This window comes from Pseudophryne corroboree, chromosome 4 (assembly GCF_028390025.1).
Source record: "Pseudophryne corroboree isolate aPseCor3 chromosome 4, aPseCor3.hap2, whole genome shotgun sequence".
Lineage (NCBI taxonomy): Eukaryota > Metazoa > Chordata > Amphibia > Anura > Myobatrachidae > Pseudophryne > Pseudophryne corroboree.
The window spans coordinates 635493789-635520259 of record NC_086447.1 but is presented as its reverse complement, the minus strand read 5'-3'; the positions used below and the strand labels follow the sequence as shown (position 1 = coordinate 635520259).

Below are 26471 nucleotides of genomic sequence, written 5' to 3'. Positions count from 1 at the left end.
TTTATTATCCAATGGTTTGTAGGCTGAAAACACAAATGGAAGGCAATGTGCATAAGGTTTGCAACAACTAAATAATCACTTAGTTAAAAATATTGGCGGTTGACTGAAAGAGACTGCTATTCTAGGTGGGACCCACACATCTAGGGATGCCTTTCTTACTACTTCTATGTAAATACAGTCTTTTATGTGAATAATGAAAGCCTGCTTATGAATGAATGCCCCTCTACAGATCATTTGGGTCTACCAATCTCTTCTGTTGCACTGTTACAGGGAGGGGGGGGGGGGGGGGTTAATGTTTTTCCCCCCCCTTGGACTACATTAGATCATTGATATTACACTACAGTCAATTTTAGCAACTTATTTTCTCTATCGTCCTAGTGGATGCTGGGGTTCCTGAAAGGACCATGGGGGAATAGCGGCTCCGCAGGAGACAGGGCACAAAAAGTAAAGCTTTTCCAGATCAGGTGGTGTGCACTGGCTCCTCCCCCTATGACCCTCCTCCAGACTCCAGTTAGATTTTTGTGCCCGGCCGAGAAGGGTGCAATCTAGGTGGCTCTCCTAAAGAGCTGCTTAGAAAAAGTTTAGCTAGGTTTTTTATTTTACAGTGAGTCCTGCTGGCAACAGGATCACTGCAACGAGGGACTGAGGGGAGAAGAAGTGAACTCACCTGCGTGCAGGATGGATTGGCTTCTTGGCTACTGGACATTAGCTCCAGAGGGACGATCACAGGTACAGCCTGGATGGTCACCGGAGCCTCGCCGCCGGCCCCCTTGCAGATGCTGAAGTCAGAAGAGGTCCAGAATCGGCGGCTGAAGACTCTGACAGTCTTCTAAAGGTAGCGCACAGCACTGCAGCTGTGCGCCATTTTCCTCTCAGCACACTTCACACGCTGTCACTGAGGGTGCAGGGCGCTGGGGGGGGGCGCCCTGGGAGGCAAATGTAAACCTATATACTGGCTAAAAATACCTCACATATAGCCCCCAGAGGCTATATGGAGATATTTAACCCCTGCCAAACTTCACTAAAGAGCGGGAGACGAGCCCGCCGTAAAAGGGGCGGGGCCTATCTCCTCAGCACACAGCGCCATTTTTTTCTCTCACAGAAAGGCTGGAGAGAAGGCTCCCAGGCTCTCCCCTGCACTGCACTACAGAAACAGGGTTTAAACAGAGAGGGGGGGCACAAATTGGCGATATAAATATATATATAAAGATGCTATTAGGGAGAAACACTTATATAAGGTTGTCCCTATGTAATTATAGCGTTTTTTGGTGTGTGCTGGCAAACTCTCCCTCTGTCTCTCCAAAGGGCTAGTGGGGTCCTGTCCTCTGTCAGAGCATTCCAGGTGTGTGTGCTGTGTGTCGGTACGTGTGTGTCGACATGTATGAGGACGATGCTGGAGGAGGCGGAGAAATTGCCTGTAATGGTGATGTCACTCTCTAGGGAGTCGACACCGGAATGGATGGCTTATTTAGGGAATTACGTGAGAATGTCAACACGCTGCAAGGTCGGTTGACGACATGAGACGGCCGACAAACAATTAGTAACGGTCCAGGCGTCTCAGAAACACCGTCAGGGTTTTTTTATAAAAAACGCCCATTTACCTCAGTCGGTCGACACAGACACAGACACGGACACTGAATCCAGTGTCGACGGTGAATAAACAAACGTATTCCTCATTAGGGCCACACGTTAAGGGCAATGAAGGAGCTGTTACATATTTCTGATACTACAAGTACCACAAAAAAGGGTATTATGTGGAAGTGAAAAAACTACCTGTAGTTTTTCCTGAATCAGATAAAATAAAATGAAGTGTGTGATAATGCGTGGGTTTACCCCGATAGCAAATATTGGCGTTATACCTTTTCCCGCCAGAAGTTAGGGCGCGTTGGGAAACACCCATTAGGGTGGATAAGGCGCTCACACGCTTATCAAGTGGCGTTACCGTCTCCAAATACGGCCGCCCTCAAGGAGCCAGCTGATAGGCAGCTGGAAAAATATCCTAAAAAGTATATACACACAGACGGTGGTTATACTGCGACCAGCGATCGCCATCAGCCTGGAGATGCAGTGCTGGGTTGGCTTGGTCGAATTCCCTGACTAAAAATATTTTATTGATATAGGGCATTTAATAGGATGCATTCTATATATATGTATGCGAGATGCACAGAGGGATATTTGCACTCTGGCATCAAGATAAGTGCGTTGTCCATATCTCCCAGAAGATGTCATGGACACGACAGTGGTCAGGTGATACAGATCCCATACGGCACATGGAAGTATTGCCGTATAAAGGGAAGGAGTTATTTGGGGTCGGTCCGTCGGACCTGGGGGCCACGGCCACAGCTGGGAAATCCAACCTTTTTACCCCAAGTTACATCTCAGCAGAAAAAGACACTGTCTTTTCAGCCTCAATCCTTCCGTTCCCATGTGGGCAAGCGGGCAAAAGGCCAGTCATATCTGCCCAGACATAGAGGAAAGGGAAGTAGACTGCAGCAGGCAGCCCCTTCCCAGGAAAAGAAGCCCTCCACCAGTGGGGGGGTAGTCTCAAGAGTCTCAGCGCGCAGTGGGATCACTCGCAAGTTGACCCCTAGATCATTCAAGTATTATCCCAGGGGTACAGATTGGAGAGTCGAGACATTTTTTCCTCGCAGGTTCCTGAAGCCTGCTTTACCAACGGCTCCCTCCGACAAGGAGGCAGTATTGGGAAAAAATTCACAAGCTGTACTTCCAGCAGGTGATAATCAAAGTACCCCTCCTACAACAAGGAAAAGGGTATTAGTCCTCCACACTATATTGTGGTACTGAAGCCAGACGGCTTGGTGAGACATAGTCTAAATCTGAAATCTTTGAACACTTACATAAAAAGGTTCAAATCAAGATGGAGTCACTCAGAGCAGTGATAGAGAACCGGAAAGGGGACTATATGGTGTCCCTGGACATCAAGGATTACCTCCATGTCCAAATTTGCCCTTCTCAACAAGGGTACCTCTGGTTCGTGATACAGAACTGTCAATATCAGTTTCAGACGCTGCCGTTGAATTATCCACGGCACCCCGGGCCTTTACCAAGGTAATGGCCGAAAAGATGATTCTTAAAAGAAGAAAGGCATCTAAATTATCCCTTACTTGGACGATATCCTGAAAGGGACAAGTTTCCAGAGAACAGTTGGAGGTCGGAAAAGAACTATCTAAAGTAGTTCTACGACAGCACGAGTGGATTCTAAATATTCCAAAAATCGCAGCTGTTTTCCGATGATACGTCTGCTGTTCCTAGGAATGATTCTGGGCATAGTCCAGAAAGAGGTATTTCTCCTGGAGGGGAAAGCCAGGGAGTTATCCGACCTAGTCAGAAACCTCCTAAATCCAGGCCAAGTATCAGTGCATCAATGCACAGGAGTCCTGGGAAAAATGGTGGCTTCTTACGAAGCGATTCCATTGGGCAGATCTCACGCAAAAACTTTTCAGGGGGATTTGCTGGACGAATGGTCCGGATCGCATCTTCAGATGCATCAGCGGATAACCCTGTCTCCAAGGACAAGGGTGTCTCTTCTGTGGGGGCTGCAGAGTGCTCATCTTCTAGAGGGCAGCACATTCAGCATTCAGGACTGTGTTCTGGTGACCACGGATGCCAGCCTGAGAGGCTGGGGAACAGTCACAGAAGGAAGAAATTTCCAAGGAAGTGTGGTCAAGTCTGGAGATTTCTCTCCACATGAATATACTGGAGCTAAGGGCAATTTACGATGCTCTGAGCCTAGGAAGACCTCTGCTTCAAAGTCAACCGGTGCTGATCCAGTAGGACATCATCATGGCAGTCGCCCACGTAAACAGATGGGGCGGCACAAGAAGCAGGAGGGCAATGACAGCAAGGATTCTTCGCTGGGCGAAAGATCATGTGATAACACTGTCAGCAGTGTTCATTCCGGGAGTGGACAACTAGGAAGATTTCCTCAGCATAAATGAATTCCACCCGGAAAAGTGGGAACTTCATCTGGAAGTTTCCACATGTTTGTAAACCGTTGGGAAAGACCAAAGGTGGTTATGATGGCGTCCCACATGAAGCGCCAGGTCTAGAGACCCTCAGGCAATAGCTGGGACGCTCTGGTAACACCGTGGGTGTACCAGTCGGTGTATGTGTTCCCTCCTCTGCCTTTCATACCCAGTGTATGGAGAATGATAGGAAGGAGAGGAGTAAGAACTATACTCGTGGTTCCGGTTTGGGCCAAGAAGAACTTGGTACCCGGAACTTCAAGAGATACTAGAAAGGATCTTGATTCAGCAAGAATCATGTCTGTTCCATGACTTACCGCAGCTGCGTTGACGCCAGGGCGGGTGAACGCCGGATCCTAAGGGAAAAAGGCATTCCGGAAGAGGTCATCCCTACCCTGGTCAGAGCCAGGAAGGAGGTGACCGCACAACATTATCACCGCTTAGGTGAAAATATGTTCCATGGTGTGAGGCCAGGAAGGCTCCACGGAAGAATTTCAACTAGGTTAATTCCTACATTTCCTGCAAGCAGGAGTGTATATGGGTCTCAAATTGGGGTCCATTAAGGTTCAAATTTCGACCGGTCGATTTTCTTCCAGAAAGAAATTGGCTTCAGTTCCTGAAGTCCAGAAGTTGTTAAGGGAGTACTGCATATACAACCCCTTTTTGATGTCTCCAGTGGCACTGGGCGATCTCAACGTAGTTTGGGATTCCTAAAATCACATTGTTTTAAACAACTCAAATCTGTGGATTTGATATATCTCACATGGAAAGTGACCATGCTGTTGGTCCTGGCCTCGGCCAGGCGAGTGTCAGAATTGGCGGCTTTATCTCACAAAGCCATATCTGATTGTCCATTCGGACAGAGCAAAGCTGTGGACTCGTCCCCAGTTTCTCCCTAAGGTGGTGTCAGCGTTTCACCTGAACCAGCTTATTGTGGTGCCTGCGGCTACTAGGGACTTGGAGGACTCCAAGTTGCTGGATGTTGTCAGGGCCCTGAAAATATAGTTTCCAGGTCGGCTGGAGTCAGGAAATCTGACTTGCTGTTTATCCTGTATGCACCCAACAAGCTGGGTGCTCCTGCTTCTAAACAGACTATTGCTCGTTGGATTTGTAGTACAATTCAGCTTGCACATTCTGTGGCAGGCTTGCCACAGCAAAAAATATGTAAATGCCCATTCCACAAGGAAGGTGGGCTCATCTTGGGCGGCTGCCCGAGGGGTCTCGGCATTACAACTCTGCCGAGCAGCTACGTGGTCGGGGGAGAACACGTTTGTAAAATTTTACAAATTTGATACCCTGGCAAAAGAGGACCTGGAGTTCTCTCATTCGGTGCTGCAGAGTCATCCGCACTCTCCCGCCCGTTTGGGAGCTTTGGTATAATCCCCATGGTCCTTTCAGGAACCCCAGCATCCACTAGGACGATAGAGAAAATAAGAATTTACTTACCGATAATTCTATTTCTCGGAGTCCGTAGTGGATGCTGGGCGCCCATCCCAAGTGCGGATTATTCTGCAATACTTGTACATAGTTATTGTTACAAAAATCGGGTTATTGTTGTAGGAAGCCGTCTTTCAGAGGCTCCTTTTGTTATCATACTGTTAACTGGGTTTAGATCACAAGTTGTACGGTGTGATTGGTGTGGCTGGTATGAGTCTTACCCGGGATTCAAAATCCTCCCTTATTGTGTACGCTCGTCCGGGCACAGTACCTAACTGGAGTCTGGAGGAGGGTCATAGGGGGAGGAGCCAGTGCACACCACCTGATCTGGAAAAGCTTTACTTTTTGTGCCCTGTCTCCTGCGGAGCCGCTATTCCCCCATGGTCCTTTCAGGAACCCCAGCATCCACTACGGACTCCGAGAAATAGAATTATCGGTAAGTAAATTCTTATTATTATTACTACTACTACTACTACTACTACTACTACTACACAAAGCTCATTATCATTAAGTGTAGTGACAAATATTTATTTTCATAATGTATCAAAATAAAGCACAATTATCAATTAAATATGAAAAGGAGACACAATTACCATTTTAATTTACTATGGGGGCACATTTATTATTTAATTATGTAAATGAAAGTTATTTTAATATATAAAAGGACCACAAGTCACATTTTATTTAATAAAAGGGGCACAATTATTTAACATTTTTTTTTTTTTTACGTAACTTGGCAAAGATATCACTTTTTTTTGTAAAATGGATTAATTTTAGTTTTTATTTTATTTTACCTTATTACAAAGATGCATTGGCCCAGGCATCCCTAGGTGTGGGGGTCCAAAAGTATTCCAGGAAAATATTGTGGGATCTATGCCAAGTGGAGTGGCCTGGTGACGGAGGTTTTTTTTCCTTTTCGTTTATGAAATGACAGCAGAGTAGTCGCTACAGTATTTCAGTATCTCGGCTATCACGAGCACCTCGCTGTGGTTTATGTAACCGTAGGTTAATGTATTATGTAATTTATTTTTGATTTATTGAAAATATCTAGAAGGAGATTTTGTTATTTGCATCTGAAAAGGGTGATTTTGCAATTGTAAATATAATGAAATAATTAGTTTCCATCCGTATTTGCTAGTTTCCTTCATGTACATTCTTCATAGGTAGATCTTATTGCAAATCTTTACAAAAATTTTTACTGTCTTAATTTGGAAGATCCTTCCACCTCCAGGTACAAGTTGCAGTGCTGACAGTGGGGCAGATGTATTAAACTGGAGAAGGCATAAGGAAGTGATAAACCAGTGATATGTGCAAGGTGATAAAGGCACCAGCCAATCAGATCCTAACTGTTCATTTACATATTGGAGCAGATTGGCTGGTGCCTTTATCACCTTGCACATATCACTGGTTTATCACTTCCTTATGCCTTCTCCAGGTTAATACATCTGCCGCAGTGTTTCTACGATCACAGCTGAGAAGAGAGTAGACTGAGTCTATTGAATCGCTGTCAATGGAGCTACTTGAACAGATGCTGAAGCTTATTCAAGAAGTTCCATCAACAAACATTGAATGACCACCATTTACAAAGTCAGTTGTAGTAGGTGCAGTTCACAGTACTTTCTCTAACGTCCTAAGTGGATGCTGGGACTCCGTAAGGACCATGGGGATTAGCGGCTCCGCAGGAGACTGGGCACAACTATAAAGAAAGCTTTTAGACTACTGGTGTGCACTGGCTCCTCCCACTAAGACCCTCCTCCAGACTTCAGTTAGATTCTTGTGCCCGGCTGAGCTGGATGCACACTAGGGGCTCTCCTGAGCACCTAGAAAGAAAGTATATTTAGGTTTTTTATTTTACAGTGAGATCTGCTGGCAACAGACTCACTGCAGCGAGGGACTAAGGGGAGAAGAAGCGAACCTACCTAACAGGTGGTAGTTTGGGCTTCTTAAGGTCCATACACACTTAACGATATAATCAGCGACGTCGCTCATTTTCCCCCTCCTTGAGCGACGTCGCTCATTTTATCGTTAAGTGTGTATGCCGCCAGCGACGACCGATGCGCGGCCCCGCGGGTCGGCAACGATCGTCGCTGTCGGTAGGGCATGCATGAAGGATGTGGACTGTCGTCCACGACCTTCATGCAGGGCTGGCGGGGGCGTGACGTCACTGAGCGATATGAGCTGTCATATCGTTCAGTGCGTACAGGCGGCCGCCGACCGGCCGGCCCGGGAGGGGGAAACGTTAGACGATGTCGCTCACAGAGCGAAATCGTCTAATGTGTATTGGCCTTTAGGCTACTGGACACCATTAGCTCCAGAGGGATCGACCGCAGGACCCGACCTTGGTGTTCGTTCCCGGAGCCGCGCCGCCGTCCCCCTTACAGAGCCAGAAGCAACGAAGAGGTCCGGAAAATCGGCGGCAGAAGACTTCGGTCTTCACCAAGGTAGCGCACAGCACTGCAGCTGTGCGCCATTGCTCCTCATGTACACCTCACACTCCGGTCACTGATGGGTGCAGGGCGCTGGGGGGGGGGCGCCCTGAGGGCAATATATGACACCTTGGCTTGCAAATCTACATCATATATAGTCCTAGAGGCTATATAGATGTAAAATTACCCCTGCCAGTATTCCAGAAAAAGCGGGAGAAAGTCCGCTGAAAAAGGGGCGGGGCTTCTCCCTCTGCACACTGGCGCCATTTTTCCCTCACAGTTCCGCTGGAAGGAAGCTCCCTGGCTCTCCCCTGCAGTCTGAACACTACAGAAGGGTAAAAAAGAGAGGGGGGGCACTAAATTTAGGCGCAGTATAGATAATATATATATGATATATATAAAAAAGCAGCTATAAGGGAAAACACTCATTTATAGTGGGATCCCTGTGTTATATAGCGCTCTTGTGTGTGCTGGCATACTCTCTCTCTGTCTCCCCAAAGGGCTTTGTGGGGTCCTGTCCTCTGTCAGAGCATTCCCTGTGTGTTTGCGGTGTGTCGGTACGGCTGTGTCGACATGTTTGATGAGGAGGCTTATGTGGAGGCGGAGCAAATGCCTGTAAACGTGATGTCACCCCCTGCGGGGTCGACACCTGAGTGGATGGTGCTGTGGAAAGACTTACGCGACAGTGTCGACTCCTTGCATAAAAGGTTTGACGACATACCTATTGTGGGACAGCCGGCTTCTCAGCCTGTGCCTGCCCAGGCGTCTCAAAAGCCATCAGGGGCTCTAAAACGCCCGGTACCTCAGATGGCAGACACAGATGTCGACACGGATACTGACTCCAGTGTCGACGACGATGAGACTAATGTAACTTCCAGTAGGGCCACACGTTACATGATTGAGGCAATGAAAAATGTGTTGCACATTTCTGATGTTACCCCCGGTACCACAAAAAAAAGGGTATTATGTTTGGAGAGAAAAAACTACCAGTAGCTTTTCCTCCATCTGAAGAGTTAAATGAAGTGTGTGAAGAAGCGTGGGCTTCCCCTGATAAAAAGATGGTAATTTCTAAGAGGTTACTAATGGCGTACCCTTTCCCGCCAGAGGATAGGTCACGCTGGGAAACATCCCCTAGGGTGGATAAAGCGCTCACACGCTTGTCAAAGAAGGTGGCACTACCGTCTCCGGATACGGCCGCCCTGAAGGAATCTGCTGATAGAAAGCAGGAGGCTATCCTGAAATCTATATATACACACACAGGTGTTATACTGAGACCGGCTATTGCTTCAGCCTGGATGTGCAGTGCTGCTGCTGCGTGGTCAGATTCCCTGTCAGAAAATATAGATACCCTAGACAGGGACACTATATTGCTAAACGTAGAGCATATAAAAGACGCACTTTTATACATGAGTGCACAGAGGGATATTTGCCGGCTGGCATCCAAAATTAGTGCAATGTCCATTTCTGCCAGGAGAGGGTTATGGACTCGGCAGTGGACAGGAGATGCAGATTCCAAACGACACATGGAAGTTCTGCCTTATAAGGGTGAGGAGTTGTTCGGGGATGGTCTCTCGGACCTCGTTTCCACAACAACAGCTGGAAAGTCTACATTTTTACCCCATGTTCCCTCACAACCAAAGAAAGCACCGTATTATCAGGTACAGTCCTTTCGGCCCAGAGGCAGAGGTAGGGGAAAGAAGCTGCAGCATACAGCCAGTTCCCAGGAGCAAAAGTCCTCCCCCGCTTCCTCTAAGTCCACAGCATGACGCTGGGGCTTCACAGGCAGAGCCAGGTACGGTGGGGGCCCGTCTCAAATATTTCAGCAATCAGTGGGCTCGCTCACGGGTGGATCCCTGGATCCTTCAAGTAGTATCTCAGGGGTACAAGCTGGAATTCGAAACGTCTCCCCCCGCCGTTTCCTCAAATCTGCCTTGCCAACCACTCCCTCAAGCAGGGAGGCAGTGTTACAGGCAATTCACAAGCTGTATTCACAACAAGTGATAGTAAAGGTGCCCCTACTTCAACAAGGAAGGGGTTACTATTCCACAATGTTTCTGGTACCGAAACCGGACGGTTCGGCGAGACCCATTTTAAATTTGAAATCCTTGAACACATATATAAAAAAAATTCAAGTTCAAGATGGTTATTGCAAGCCTGGACGAGGGGGATTACATGGTATCACTGGACATCAAGGATGCTTACCTGCATGTCCCCATTTACCATCCTCACCAGGAGTACCTCAGATTTGTGGTACAGGATTGTCATTACCAATTCCAGGTGTTGCCGTTCGGTCTATCCACGGCTCCGAGGGTCTTTACCAAGGTAATGGCCGAAATGATGATACTCCTTCGAAAGAAGGGAGTTTTAATTATCCCGTACTTGGACGATCTCCTGATAAAGGCGAGATCCAGAGAGCAGTTGTTGGTCGGGGTAGCACTATCTCGGGAAGTGCTACAACAGCACGGCTGGATTCTAAACATTCCAAAGTCACAGCTGGTCCCTACGACACGTCTACTGTTCCTAGGGATGGTTCTGGACACAGAACAGAAAAAAGTGTTTCTCCCGGAGGAGAAGGCCAAGGAGCTGTCATCTCTAGTCAGAGGCCTCCTAAAACCTAAGCAGGTGTCGGTGCATCACTGCACGCGGATCCTGGGAAAAATGGTAGCTTCCTACGAAGCGATTCCATTCGGCAGGTTTCATGCAAGAACCTTACAGTGGGACCTGTTGGACAAGTGGTCCGGATCGCATCTTCAGATGCATCGTCTGATAACCCTGTCTCCGAGGACAAGGGTGTCTCTGCTGTGGTGGCTGCAGAGTGCTCATCTTCAAGAGGGCCGCAGATTCGGCATACAGGACTGGGTCCTGGTGACAACGGATGCCAGCCTTCGAGGCTGGGGAGCAGTCACACAGGGAAGAAACTTCCAAGGACTATGGTCAAGTCAGGAGACTTCCCTGCACATAAATATTCTGGAACTGAGGGCCATTTACAATGCCCTAAGTCAGGCAAAACCCCTGCTTCAAAACCAGCCGGTACTGATCCAGTCAGACAACATCACGGCTGTCGCCCATGTAAATCGACAGGGCGGCACGAGAAGCAGGACGGCAATGGCAGAAGCCACAAGGATTCTCCGATGGGCGGAAAATCACGTGTTAGCACTGTCAGCAGTGTTCATTCCGGGAGTGGACAACTGGGAAGCAGACTTCCTCAGCAGGCACGACCTCCACCCGGGAGAGTGGGGACTTCATCCAGAAGTCTTTCAAATGATTGTAAACCGTTGGAAAAGGCCACAGGTGGACATGATGGCGTCCCGCCTAAACAAAAAGCTAGAAAAATATTGCGCCAGGTCGAGAGACCCGCAGGCGATAGCTGTGGACGCTCTAGTGACACCGTGGGTGTACCGATCGGTTTATGTGTTCCCTCCTCTTCCTCTCATACCAAAGGTACTGAGGATAATAAGGAGAAGAGGAGTAAGAACTATACTCATTGTTCCGGATTGGCCAAGAAGAGCTTGGTACCCGGAACTTCAAGAAATGATGTCAGAGGACCCATGGCCTCTACCGCTCAGACAGGACCTGCTGCAGCAGGGGCCCTGTCTGTTCCAAGACTTACCGCGGCTGCGTTTGACGGCATGGCGGTTGAACACCGGATCCTGAAGGAAAAGGGCATTCCGGAGGAAGTCATTCCTACGCTGATTAAAGCTAGGAAAGAAGTAACCGCAAACCATTATCACCGCATATGGCGAAAATATGTGGCGTGGTGTGAGGCCAGGAAGGCCCCAACGGAGGAATTTCAGCTGGGCCGTTTCCTGCACTTTCTACAGTCAGGGGTGACTATGGGCCTTAAATTGGGTTCCATTAAGGTCCAGATTTCGGCTCTATCGATTTTCTTCCAGAGAGAACTGGCTTCACTACCTGAAGTTCAGACTTTTGTTAAGGGAGTGCTGCATATTCAGCCCCCTTTTGTGCCTCCAGTGGCACCTTGGGATCTCAACGTGGTGTTGGATTTCCTAAAGTCACATTAGTTTGAGCCACTGAAAACCGTGGATTTGAAATATCTCACGTGGAAAGTGGTCATGTTGTTGGCCTTGGCTTCGGCCAGGCGTGTGTCAGAATTGGCGGCTTTGTCATGTAAAAGCCCTTATCTGATTTTCCATATGGATAGGGCAGAATTGAGGACTCGTCCCCAGTTTCTCCCCAAAGTGGTATCAGCTTTTCATCTGAACCAACCTATCGTGGTGCCTGCGGCTACAAATGACTTGGAGGCTTTCAAGTTGTTGGACGTAGTTAGGGCCCTGAAAATCTATGTTTCCAGGACAGCTGGAGTCAGGAAGACTGACTCGTGTCGGGTCCGGGTGTTTTTGTGAATCCGTTAACCCGGGACCAACCACAGGTGTAGGTGCTGGGCTATGAAGAAAGCAGGGAAGACGAAGAAAGTTCCGATTCATATATTTATTCAAAATAACAATTCAGTAAAGAGTTAACTGACAAGTTGTTAATCATCATATTATACTAAAGTATTGCAGGAATAATATGCAAGAGAAAACTCAAAAATAAATAAAAGAAATGTTCATGGAAACATATGCAAAACAAGCTGATGAATAAATGTTGGATTGTCCAAATATAAACGAGCTTTGATGCTGAACTGCAGAATATGATTAACTGGATAATGCAGACATGAAGAGATAACTGTAAGGATTTGCAATGGAGTTTTGAGAGTTAACTGAGAGACTGTGAAGAATTATCCTTGTTATGACAACATAGCAGATATAAACAAGCTTTGATGCTGAACTGCAGAATGTTATTAACTGGATAATGCAGACATGAAGAGATAACTGTAAGGATTTGCAATGGAGTTTTGAGAGTTAACTGAGAGACTGAAGAATTATCCTTGTTATGACAACATAGCAAATATAAACAAGCTTTGATGCTGAACTGCAGATTGTGTTTAACTGGTTAATGCAGACATGGAGAGTTAACTGTAAGAATTGGCAATGGAGCTTTGAGAGTTAACTGAGAGACTGTGATGAATTATCCTTGTAATGACAACATAGCAAATAAAAGTACTGAATTGGGTTACTTGCGGGTTCCGGAGATCACTGTGAAACTGTAGTAGAAGACAAGGTGATGAATGGGTTAAATGCAGAGTTGAACAAACGAACAGCTGAGAGAAACAGAATCCTCCAGACTTTGAATGATAGGCAGACTGACAAGGTAACCTCATGCAGGACACTGGGAATCCAACTATTTCCAATAGGAGTGCAATTAACTGACAGCACAGCGGAGAGCCGGTGGATCTTTCAGCAGTGAAGGCTGCAGACGGACCTCTGGGAACGGAGGCGATATCTGGACCACGGGAATCACACAGGAATGCACGGAGAGAGCTCAGAGCTAGAGCACAGCTTTGATACAACAAAGCACTGGCCCAGAGTAACATAATCCCAGCCTACTTAAAGGCAGCACAAGCACGGGATTGGCTTACACCTGCCCACAGGTGTTTTCACAAGTGCTCTGTATTAGCTATTTGGTCTCCAACATGGCCACCTCCTATACAGCAGACACACCGCAGTGCCTTAGGCCATTTGGTCCCCGCACTCACAGTTCCCAGACTCTGCATTACCTGTGCCATTGATCACGCCGTGTCCCCACACGGGCGCACAGCACCGCGAGCAACCGCACTGGAAACGGATGAACCCCAGAACCCGCAGAGGTAAGAGACCGGTTCGTGATAACTCGCTCTTTATCCTGTATGCGCCCAACAAGTTGGGTGCACCTGCTTCAAAGCAGACTATTGCTCGCTGGATCTGTAGTACGATTCAGCTTGCACATTCTGCGGCTGGACTGCCGCATCCTAAATCAGTAAAAGCCCATTCCACGAGGAAGGTGGGCTCTTCTTGGGCGGCTGCCCGAGGGGTCTCGGCTCTTCAACTTTGCCGAGCAGCTACTTGGTCGGGGTCAAACACGTTTGCTAAATTCTATAAGTTTGACACCCTGGCTGAGGAGGACCTAGAGTTTGCCCATTCGGTGCTGCAGAGTCATCCGCACTCTCCCGCCCGTTTGGGAGCTTTGGTATAATCCCCATGGTCCTTACGGAGTCCCAGTATCCACTTAGGACGTTAGAGAAAATAAGAATTTACTCACCGGTAATTCTATTTCTCATAGTCCGTAGTGGATGCTGGGCGCCCATCCCAAGTGCGGATTGTCTGCAATACTTGTATATAGTTATTGCTTAACTAAAGGGTTATTGTTGAGCCATCTGTTGAGAGGCTCAGTTGTTGTCATACTGTTAACTGGGTATTGTATCACGAGTTATACGGTGTGATTGGTGTGGCTGGTATGAGTCTTACCCGGGATTCAAAATCCTCCCTTATTGTGTCAGCTCTTCCGGGCACAGTATCCTAACTGAAGTCTGGAGGAGGGTCTTAGTGGGAGGAGCCAGTGCACACCAGTAGTCTAAAAGCTTTCTTTATAGTTGTGCCCAGTCTCCTGCGGAGCCGCTAATCCCCATGGTCCTTACGGAGTCCCAGCATCCACTACGGACTATGAGAAATAGAATTACCGGTGAGTAAATTCTTATTTTAACCACCAAGGATTGAAATGTTAACTTCTTTAAAATAAGAATTTACTTACCGATAATTCTATTTCTCGTAGTCCGTAGTGGATGCTGGGGACTCCGTCAGGACCATGGGGAATAGCGGCTCCGCAGGAGACAGGGCACAAAAGTAAAAGCTTTAGGATCAGGTGGTGTGCACTGGCTCCTCCCCCTATGACCCTCCTCCAAGCCTCAGTTAGGATACTGTGCCCGGACGAGCGTACACAATAAGGAAGGATTTTGAATCCCGGGTAAGACTCATACCAGCCACACCAATCACACTGTACAACCTGTGATCTGAACCCAGTTAACAGCATGATAACAGCGGAGCCTCTGAAAAGATGGCTCACAACAATAATAACCCGATTTTTGTAACAATAACTATGTACAAGTATTGCAGACAATCCGCACTTGGGATGGGCGCCCAGCATCCACTACGGACTACGAGAAATAGAATTATCGGTAAGTAAATTCTTATTTTCTCTGACGTCCTAAGTGGATGCTGGGGACTCCGTCAGGACCATGGGGATTATACCAAAGCTCCCAAACGGGCGGGAGAGTGCGGATGACTCTGCAGCACCGAGTGAGAGAACTCCAGGTCCTCCTCAGCCAGGGTGTGCCCCTGACCAAGTAGCAGCTCGGCAAAGTTGTAAAGCCGAGACCCCTCGGGCAGCCGCCCAAGATAAGCCCACCTTCCTTGTGGAATGGGCATTTACATATTTTGGCTGTGGCAGGCCTGCCACAGAATGTGCAAGCTGAATTGTACTACACATCCAACTAGCAATCGTCTGCTTAGAAGCAAGAGCACCCAGTTTGTTGGGTGCATACAGGATAACAGCAAGTCAGTTTTCCTGACTCCAGCCGTCCTGGAAACCTATATTTTCAGGGCCCTGACAACATCTAGCAACTTGGAGTCCTCCAAGACCCTAGTAGCCGCAGGTACCACAATAAGCTGGTTCAGGTGAAACGCTGACACCACCTTAGGGAGAAACTGGGGACGAGACCGCAGCTCTGCCCTGTCCGAATGGACAATCAGATATGGGCTTTTGTGAGACAAAGCCGCCAATTCTGACACTCGCCTGGCCGAGGCCAGGGCCAACATCATGGTCACTTTCCATGTGAGATATTTCAAATCCACAGATTTGAGCGGTTTAAACCAATGTGATTTGAGGAATCCCAGAACTACGTTGAGATCCCACAGTGCCACAGGAGGCACAAAAGGGGGTTGTATATGCAGTACTCCCTTGACAAACTTCTGGACTTCAGGAACTGAAGCCAATTCTTTCTGGAAGAAAATCGACAGGGCCGAAATTTGAACCTTAATGGACCCCAATTTGAGGCCCATAGACACTCCTGTTTGCAGGAAATGCAGGAATCGACCGAGTTGAAATTTCTTCGTGGGGCCTTCCTGGCCTCACACCATGCAACATATTTTCGCCACATGTGGTGATAATGTTGTGCGGTCACCTCCTTCCTGGCTTTGACCAGGGTAGGAATGACCTCTTCCGGAATGCCTTTTTCCCTTAGGATCCGGCGTTCAACCGCCATGCCGTCAAACGCAGCCGCGGTAAGTCTTGGAACAGACATGGTACTTGCTGAAGCAAGTCCCTTCTTAGCGGCAGAGGCCATGAGTCCTCTGTGAGCATCTCTTGAAGTTCCGGGTACCAAGTCCTTCTTGGCCAATCCGGAGCCACGAGTATAGTTCTTACTCCTCTACGTCTTATAATTTTCAGTACCTTAGGTATGAGAAGCAGAGGAGGGAACACATACACCGACTGGTACACCCACGGTGTTACCAGAACGTCCACAGCTATTGCCTGAGGGTCTCTTGACCTGGCGCAATACCTGTCCAGTTTTTTGTTCAGGCGGGACGCCATCATGTCCACCTTTGGTCTTTCCCAACGGTTCACAATCATGTGGAAGACTTCCCGATGAAGTCCCCACTCTCCCGGGTGGAGGTCGTGCTGAGGAAGTCTGCTTCCCAGTTGTCCACTCCCGGAATGAACACTGCTGACAGTGCTATCACATGATTTTCCGCCCAGCGAAGAATCCTTGCAGTTTCTGCCATTGCCCTCCTGCTTCTTGTGCCGCCCTGTCTGTTTACGTGGGCGACTGCCGTGATGTTGTCCCACTGGATCAATACCGGCTGACCTTGAAGCAGAGGTCTTGCTAAGCTTAGAGCATTGTAAATTGCTCTTAGCTCCAGTATATTTATGTGGAGAGAAGTCTCCAGACTTGATCACACTCCCTGGAAATTTTTTCCTTGTGTGACTGCTCCCCAGCCTTTCAGGCTGGCATCCGTGGTCACCAGGACCCAGTCCTGAATGCCGAATCTGTGGCCCTTTAGTAGATGAGCACTCTGCACTCAGCCACCACAGAAGAGACACCCTTGTCCTTGGAGACAGGGTTATCCACTGATGCATCTGAAGATGCGATCCGGACCATTTTTCCAGCAGATCCCACTGAAAAGTTCTTGCGTGAAATCTGCCGAATGGAATCGCTTCGTAAGAAGCCACCATTTTTCCCAGGACCCTTGTGCAATGATGCACTGACACTTTTCCTGGTTTTAGGAGGTTCCTGACTAGCTCGGATAACTCCCTGGCTTTCTCCTCCGGGAGAAACACCTTTTTCTGGACTGTGTCCAGAATCATCCCTAGGAACAGCAGACGTGTCGTCGGAGACAGCTGCGATTTTGGAATATTTAGAATCCACCCGTGCTGTCGTAGAACTACTTGAGATAGTGCTACTCCGACCTCTAACTGTTCTCTGGACCTTGCCCTTATCAGGAGATCGTCCAAGTAAGGGATAATTAAGACGCCTTTTCTTTGAAGAAGAATCATCATTTCGGCCATTACCTTGGTAAAGACCCGGGGTGCCGTGGACAATCCAAACGGCAGCGTCTGAAACTGATAGTAACAGTTTTGTACCACGAACCTGAGGTACCCTTGGTGAGAAGGGCAAATTGGGACATGGAGGTAAGCATCCTTGATGTCCAGGGACACCATATAGTCCCCTTCTTCCTGGTTCGCTATCACTGCTCTGAGTGACTCCATCTTGATTTGAACCTTTGTATGTAAGTGTTCAAATATTTCAGATTTAGAATAGGTCTCACCGAGCCGTCTGGCTTCAGTACCACAATATAGTGTGGAATAATACCCCTTTCCTTGTTGTAGGAGGGGTACTTTGATTATCAACTGCTGGGAATACAGCTTGTGAATTGTTTCCAATACTGCCTCCCTGTCGGAGGGAGACGTTGGTAAAGCAGACTTCAGGAACCTGCGAGGGGGAGACGTCTCGAATCTCCAATCTGTACCCCTGGGATACTACTTGTAGGATCCAGGGGTCCACTTGCGAGTGAGCCCACTGCGCGCTGAAACTCTTGAGACGACCCCCCACCGCACCTGAGTCCGCTTGTACGGCCCCAGCGTCATGCTGAGGACTTGGCAAAAGCGGTGGAGAGCTTCTGTTCCTGGGAATGGGCTGCCTGCTGCAGTCTTCTTCCCTTTCCTCTATCCCTGGGCAGATATGACTGGCCTTTTGCCTGCTTGCCCTTATGGGGACGAAAGGACTGAGGCTGAAAAGACGGTGTCTTTTTCTGCTGAGATGTGACTTGGGGTAAAAAAGGTGGATTTTCCAGCTGTTGCCGTGGCCACCAGGTCCGATGGACCGACCCCAAATAACTCCTCCCCTTTATACGGCAATACTTCCATGTGCCGTTTGGAATCTGCATCACCTGACCACTGTCGTGTCCATAAACATCTTCTGGCAGATATGGACATCGCACTTACTCTTGATGCCAGAGTGCAAATATCCCTCTGTGCATCTCGCATATATAGAAATGCATCCTTTAAATGCTCTATAGTCCATAAAATACTGTCCCTGTCAAGGGTATCAATATTTTCAGTCAGGGAATCCGACCAAGCCACCCCAGTGCTGCACATCCAGACTGAGGCGATCGCTGGTCGCAGTATAACACCAGTATGTGTGTATATACTTTTTTAGGATATTTTCCAGCCTCCTATCAGCTGGCTCCTTGAGGGCGGCCGTATCTGGAGACGGTAACGCCACTTGTTTTGATAAGCGTGTGAGCGCCTTATCCACCCTAAGGGGTGTTTCCCAACGCGCCCTAACTTCTGGCGGGAAAGGGTATAACGCCAATAATTTTCTATCGGGGGAAACCCACGCATCATCACACACTTCATTTAATTTATCTGATTCAGGAAAAACTACAGGTAGTTTTTTCACACCCCACATAATACCCTCTTTTGTGGTACTTGTAGTATCAGAAATATGTAACACCTCCTTCATTGCCCTTAACATGTAACGTGTGGCCCAAATGGAAAATACGTTTGTTTCTTCACCGTCGACACTGGAGTCAGTGTCCGTGTCTGTGTCGACCGACTGAGGTAAATGGGCGTTTTAAAGCCCCTGACGGTGTTTGAGACGCCTGGACAGGTACTAATTGGTTTGCCGGCCGTCTCATGTCGTCAACCGACCTTGCAGCGTGTTGACATTATCACGTAACTCCCTAAATAAGCCATCCATTCCGGTGTCGACTCCCTAGAGAGTGACATCACCATTACAGGCAATTGCTCCGCCTCCTCACCAACATCGTCCTCATACATGTCGACACACACGTACCGACACACAGCACACACACAGGGAATGCTCTGATAGAGGACAGGACCCCACTAGCCCTTTGGGGAGACAGAGGGAGAGTTTGCCAGCACACACCAAAACGCTATATTATACAGGGACAACCTTATATAAGTGTTTTTCCCTTATAGCATCTTAATATATAATAATATCGCCAAATAAGTGCCCCCCCTCTCTGTTTTAACCCTGTTTCTGTAGTGCAGTGCAGGGGAGAGCCTGGGAGCCTTCCTAGCAGCGGAGCTGTGTAGGAAAATGGCGCTGTGTGCTGAGGAGAATAGGCCCCGCCCCCTTTTCGGCGGGCTTCTTCTCCCGTTTTTCTGACAACCTGGCAGGGGTTAAATACATCCATATAGCCCCAGGGGCTATATGTGATGTATTTTTAGCCAGCAGAGGTACTTTCATTGCTGCCCAGGGCGCCCCCCCAAGCGCCCTGCACCCTCAGTGACCGTTGGTGTGAAGTGTGCTGAGAGCCATGGCGCACAGCTGCAGTGCTGTGCGCTACCTCATGAAGACTGAGAAGTCTTCAGCCGCCGATTTCTGGACCTCTTCTCTCTTCAGCATCTGCAAGGGGGTCGGCGGCGCGGCTCCGGTGACCCATCCAGGCTGTACCTGTGATCGTCCCTCTGGAGCTAGTGTCCAGTAGCCTAAGAAGCCAATCCATCCTGCACGCAGGTGAGTTCACTTCTTCTCCCCTAAGTCCCTCGTTGCAATGAGCCTGTTGCCAGCAGGACTCACTGAAAATAAAAAACCTAACAAAACTTATACTCTAAGCAGCTCTTTAGGAGAGCCACCTAGATTGCACCCTTCTCGGCCGGGCACAAAAACCTAACTGAGGCTTGGAGGAGGGTCATAGGGGGAGGAGCCAGTGCACACCACCTGATCCTAAAGCTTTTACTTTTGTGCCCTGTCTCCTGCGGAGCCGCTATTCCCCATGGTTCTGACGGAGTCCCCAGCATCCACTTAGGACGTCAGAGAAATTGGTTTAGCATTATCTCAGCACTGATTGATAATGCAAAAAAAGTTTAGAAAACATGCAGATTAATGTGAAGGGTTATGTGTTTCAAAATGTTTGATATTAATTCTCACTCACTGAAACATCTCAATCCTATTGCTCTATTTCTACAAAGGTTGCACCCTGATGTTTTATGAAACATATGAGGGAAATTCCATGGATCAGAATGTTTCACCTAGATATGCCCTGTTTACAGAAGACGGCATTGTACAGTCAGTTCCTGAGCACCCCAAAAAGGAAAACGTCTTTTGTCTCAGCAATTCTTTTGGAGATGTTTACCTATTTCAGGTTGGTCAAGTCATAGTTGCATCTGACCTCTTTTATGGTGTTTGTTACCTAATATCTTCTTAATTAGTGGTGTGTAGGAAACAGTTGTCCTTTGGGCCTTTTGCAGTTATGAACTTCAGACATGACTCTTTAGGCCAGAGCAATTTTTCCTTTGGGCTCTTTTTCATTATAAAAGCATCAATATAGTACAGACACACAGCCAATAAATCAGGGTAATCCATATGAATGGACATGTTGTATCGCTGTCAGTGACTAGCCTAAAGTCAATTATGGATCAGCTATTGCCTTCCGCTGTGTGAATGTACTGTGTTGTAAGAAATAATGCAACAAGGCAGTTACAATCTAAATATGTATCACACTTTAAAAAGAGACGTGGAAAAGTTACTAACAGCCAGTCAGCTTCTAGCTATCATTTATCAAGTACATTCTTCAAATGATAGCTAGAATAATAGCTAGAAACTGAATGGTTTACATGGGCAACCTCCTGTCTGCTATAGCAGGTTTGATACACCTTTCCCTATGTCATAGCAATGTTAAATAAAATAAATAAATACATTTAATAATAATAATAATAATAATAATAATAATAAATGTTTTATATAGATATATATCAAAATAGGCGGCACTCAAGATGACTTGATGAAGAAGACACAAACCCCATAGATGAAATATCAACGTTTCAATCTGTATAGCAAGATTTTCATCTTGCAATACAGATTGAAACGTTGATATTTCATCCACGGGGTCTGTGTCTTATTCATCAAGTCGTCTTGAGTGCGCCCATTTTGCTATATGTATGGTGAATGACCACTTTGGGCCAAGTACACCTGGAGGGCACCTGACGCAAGTATATGCTGCTTAAAGCCTTTGGAGTGTGTGTGTGTGTGTGCGCGTGTGTGTGTGTGTGTGTGTGTGTGTGTGTGTGTGTGTGTGTGTGTATATATATATATATATATATGCAATAGGTAAACTCCGGCACTCCAGTCCTCCCCCTCAGGGTGTACCTTGCTCAGGTGCCTTCCCCAGGGAACCAGTCCCTGAGATGTACAACTTTAAAAAATAAGAGGCGGCACTCGGAGGCTTTGAAATCAGTGAAAAATGCTGGTCCATTAATTGTGTAACGTTTCGGAGCTCTAGCTCCTTCTTCCAGACAACACCAAGCCAAATGACATACACACACTTACCCTCAGAAATACCCCATGAATCAGCGTCGCTCACTGCACCTGGCCGCACCTGAAGTCCGGATCCAGCCTCAATGACGCACTTCCGAGCGGATACCTCCGGTAGTTCCCATAGTGACAACCCGGCTTGCGTTCCGTCCCAGCGGTCGCCATGGAAACCCGGCTTCCAGCGCCCATCAGCGCAGTAGCACAACAGCTGAAACAAAACACATAAAAACACACATGTTAAAGAAATGCATAATACATCAACCCCAGGGGAACACAAGATATATATAACAGTGTCCCATGAACACAGATAATCAGCCTGCTGACACATTCTTATTTAAGCAATATCATGATAAAAACTCTGGAGCATCTGATTCTGCCTGCTACACCCCTGTATAAAGGTAAATACAACGAACAATACCGCACTAGTTAGGAATGATACATCATATACCATACAACACTTAACAGCATTTACATAATACTGTTCCAGTTAATTTTTTCATTCAAGCCGAGCGGAGCCATGGTGTTCAACCTGAACATCCACCTGGCTTCAGTCAGTAACAAAGCTTTACCACGATCACCCCCTCGTAAAGACTCGGGGACATGATCGATCATGAAATAACGTAAATCCGATGGTACATGGCCCTTTATCTTAAAGTGCCGTGCTACCGGTTGATCACTGGATTTGCCTGAGAGTGATAGGTCAATACTGGAGCGATGGAGAGCCATACGTTCTCTGAAACTACGTGTGGTCTGTCCCACGTAGTATAAACCACAGGGACACACCACTATGTACACCACATACGTGCTCTTGCAAGTGAGCACATGACTAATATCAAAAGTTCTCTCCGTATGAGGATGTTTCAAACTTTTACAAGGTGACATATATTGACAAGTGACGCAATTAAAGCAGCTATAGCAACCTGGTTTTTTAAAGTGTACATTAGGGTGTCTAGGTATACCTCTCCCCGAGATGTCGGTTTTCACCAGCCTATCCTTTAGATTACGACCGCGCTTAAATGCGGCCATAGGTCTACAATCCTTAAAGCACATCAGATCCCTATCTGATTTTACAATCGACCATATAGCTTTCGTGGCTTGATTAATAGGGCTTGCTACCGTGAATGTACTCACCTAGGGGATTACCTTTTCATCATTACACCTTGATGGTTCAAGTAATTGAGACCATGACATCCCTAAGACCTGTCTCTTTTGTTGCTGTAGCACCTCATGATCGTACCCACGGGCCCTAAACTTACTAATTAATACATCAAGATCCTCCTGCATTTTTTATGCATCACTCGTAATCCTGGCCACTCTCATCATCTGTGACAATGGTAGTCCTCGTTTTAAAGAGGACGGGTGATGACTTCCTGCCAGGAGGAACGTATTGCGATCTACGTCCTTGAAATGGACACTGGTCCCAACACGGCCCCCCCTGACCTGAACCCTCACATCCAAAAATTGTATCTCCTCATAGCTATGGGAGTAGGTAAATTTAATTGTCGTATCCAACTGATTCACCTCCAGCATCAGCTGTTCAAACGCATCCGTACCCCCGGTCCACATGATGAAAATATCATCTATGTACCGGGTGTACATGAGTATATTGCAACTAACCTCAGGCCTATTCAAGAATATAAGATCTTCCATGTCAAACATATACACATTGGCATACGCCGGGGCCACTGCTGACCCCATTGCGCAGCCGCGCAACTGTAGAAAGTACTGACTGTCATGTAGAAAATAATTTTTCTTTAGGGTTAACTCAAGCAATCTTAGGAACAGACCATGATTAAATACTGACTCATCTAGAAACTGATGTAAAAATTGCCTCATAGACGCCAAACCCCCTGCATGAGGGATTGACGTGTATAAGCTGTACACGTCAAGACAACATAATAGCGTCCCCTCTGGTACTGATTCAATCTCCATCAGTAACTTGATGAAGCTAGTAGTGTCCTTGAGAAAAGACTTCTTTAGCACTAGCAGCGGCTGTAAAATAAAGTCCAGTAGTTGAGCAGTTGTTTGGAATAGTGACTCACGAGCATAAATAATATAAATATATACTGTATATAAAAGCTGTGAGCTAAATGGCTCAGGAAACACTGACTAGCACCAGAGCCAGATTTAAATGCAATATATGAGCCAAAGGGTACATCTGGGCATTTTACACAAGTGCAGCAGTATAAACTCCTGGAAATTTGGTGAGTTTTGATCTGAAAAGTGCAGAAAAGGCCAGAAGGTGAGGCACTGCCTCACCTGCCATAGACGTTTTACTCCAGAGTTTTGCTCCAGAGTTTTGGCTATAAAAATTATTAGAATAATGCAAAGAAGATATTTCAATCATATTCTTTGTATTTTTTGTATACTTTATACAATCAAAACTGTGGTACAAACGTTAGTATGTCAGGAAAGGCTCTGCCTCACCTGCCTCACCCCACCGCACGTCAATATATATATATATATATATATATATATATTAGTCCATTTAGGCATCGTTCCCTTACAGCAACAGCAGGCCTGGTGCCATCCGATGGTACTCCCTGTCCAGGAGTCCAAATGTAGCCAAACTAAGTCGGCGGCACTCAGGTAATGAAGAGGACACAAAGACGTCAGGTACTTCAACGTTTCGGTGGTATTTTATTCCACCGTCATCAGGACATATACAAACACAAGCAAAAACTCACCCTATTTATCCCCTCGTCAGCACACATGTTCACAGCCGGCGCCGGACGCAGGTGAGTGACGTCTATTGCTAGGGCCAACACACCTGTTCCGTTACCGTGACAATACATGTATAGAAACAACGTGAAAATAGATAAAATATACAAATATAAAAAATGGCATATGGGAGCAGAAATATATATTAACACCTTGTTAGTATCATAGAGAAATAGTTAATATTATATTAAGTACTGAAAACATTGTAACCAATCCAAAGGATACCTTGTGTCCTCTTCATTACCTGAGTGCCGCCGACTTTGTTTTGCTCTCTGTGTATATGTATATATATATATATATATATATATAGATAGATAGATAGATAGATAGATAGATAGAGATACATATATATATATATATATATATATATATATATAAAATATATCTATCTATCTATATATCTATATATATATATATATCTATCATGTATCTATGGGAACTTCCTAGTTCAGTTAATATATTAGTACAAATGCAATGCTTTAATATGTACAGTTATTATTGTTAAAGAAGAACAGCAATAAGTGTGGAGGTAATAGGTGATACCTAAAACAGATTATACTGTAGAAAAGAAAGATAATGTAGGGGGTTATCATTTATACTAGTTGGTATTAATTGTATAGATGAAATGACCGTAGTACTGTAAGACATGATTATGATTCCATATGATATACTTCTGCATTTATGGTTGACTATAAATGACTGTAAACTGGTGATTCATAACTATACATCCCACTTGTCGCCCTGCTGCCATGATGGACATTCTAAAAGATGTTTAAATTACTTTTGGAGAGAGATAAAGTATCAGCCAATCAGCTCCTAACTGCCATATTACATGCTGTGTTTGAAAAATGACAAGAACTGCTTGGTTGGTACTTTATCTCTCTCCACTTTATCACTCTCACGCTCCAAGGCTTAAAACAACTGCCCTTTGAGCATTTATTCCTTCTTAATCTTGTAGGCCACCAGTCAAACAGATCTAGAAAACTGGATAACTGCCATTCATTCTGCTTGCGCCTCACTATTTGCCAAGAAGCATGGGAAAGAAGACACCATCAGACTGCTGAAAAGTCAAACCAGAAACCTTATGCAAAAGGTTGACATGGACAGCAAGATGAAAAAGATGGCCGAGCTCCAACTCTCCATTGTTAGTGACCCAAAGAATAGAAAAGCCATAGAAAACCAGGTACTGTACCTTACTTCATTGTAGCGAGCACTATTTCTTTACTCTGCTGTGTGGTTTCCTTCAAAACCATCTTGTAAGTTTCGTCGTGTTGGTTTTCAGGTAATGATATAGTAACTAAGGACTAAAATACGTTACTCTGGGCGGGATGTGCTAACGGGATAATGTGTTACATCCCCGGTTTTTTTTTTTTTATCGCATTTCCCGAATGTACTAAGATTCAGGGCAGAAAGTACTAACTGGAAAATGCGGTAAAAACACTGTTTTCAGGATTTTACTGCATTTCCTGAATGTACTAAGACCCAGACACCGGGGTTCCAGTGTTGAGGGTAACTACAGCAAAAGCCCAATAATGACGGCTATCAGCGTCAGTTGAATTACCCTCCCCGAGGTATCAATTATTTGTGATAATTTACCGCGGCTATTTGTGTCCCATAGGTGGTAAAGTGTTTAGGTGGTAAAGTGTTTTATATTAAATACTGCAATATAACACTAAACCAGTGGTAGCCAACCCTGGTCCTCGAGAGCTACCAACAGTTCATGTTTTCCGCATACTTGCCTACCTGACCCTCTCCATGAGGGAGAAAATGCTATGTTCCTGGACTTTCCTGGTAATGTAGGATTGCCATCACCTGTGGTGAGCTAGTTAAATTATAAGAAAGGGGTTTCACCACAGGTGATGGCAATCATACATTACCAGGAAAGTCCAGGAACAGAGCATTTTCTCCCTCATGGAGAGGGTCAGGTAGGCAAGTATGGTTTTCCGGCTCACCTAGCAGGTGCACAGGTGCAGTCATTACTCACTGACACATTTTAAAAGATCCACAGAAGGAGATAATTACTTACAGGAGTCCTGGAAAACATTAACTGTTGGTAGCTCTCGAGGACCAGGGTTGGTCACCCCTGCTCTAAACTTTTTACCATATTCTAGTGGTTCTCAAACTATGTGCTGTGGCACCCTGGGGTGCCGCGGGACGCTTGCAGGGGTGCCTCAGGTTGGTGGTCCA

At 46.5% G+C, this 26471-nt stretch overlaps 1 protein-coding gene across 1 annotated transcript in view; it reads left to right on the top strand.

The window, feature by feature from the left end:
- The window catches only part of TIAM2 (TIAM Rac1 associated GEF 2), a 1049207-nt gene that overhangs the window by 401950 nt on the left and 620786 nt on the right, over positions 1-26471 (top strand). The window contains exons 7-8 of the mRNA XM_063917712.1: positions 20222-20394; positions 25243-25467. Coding sequence (XP_063773782.1) covers positions 20222-20394; positions 25243-25467 — 398 coding nt within the window. The remainder of the gene's footprint in view (positions 1-20221; positions 20395-25242; positions 25468-26471) is intronic.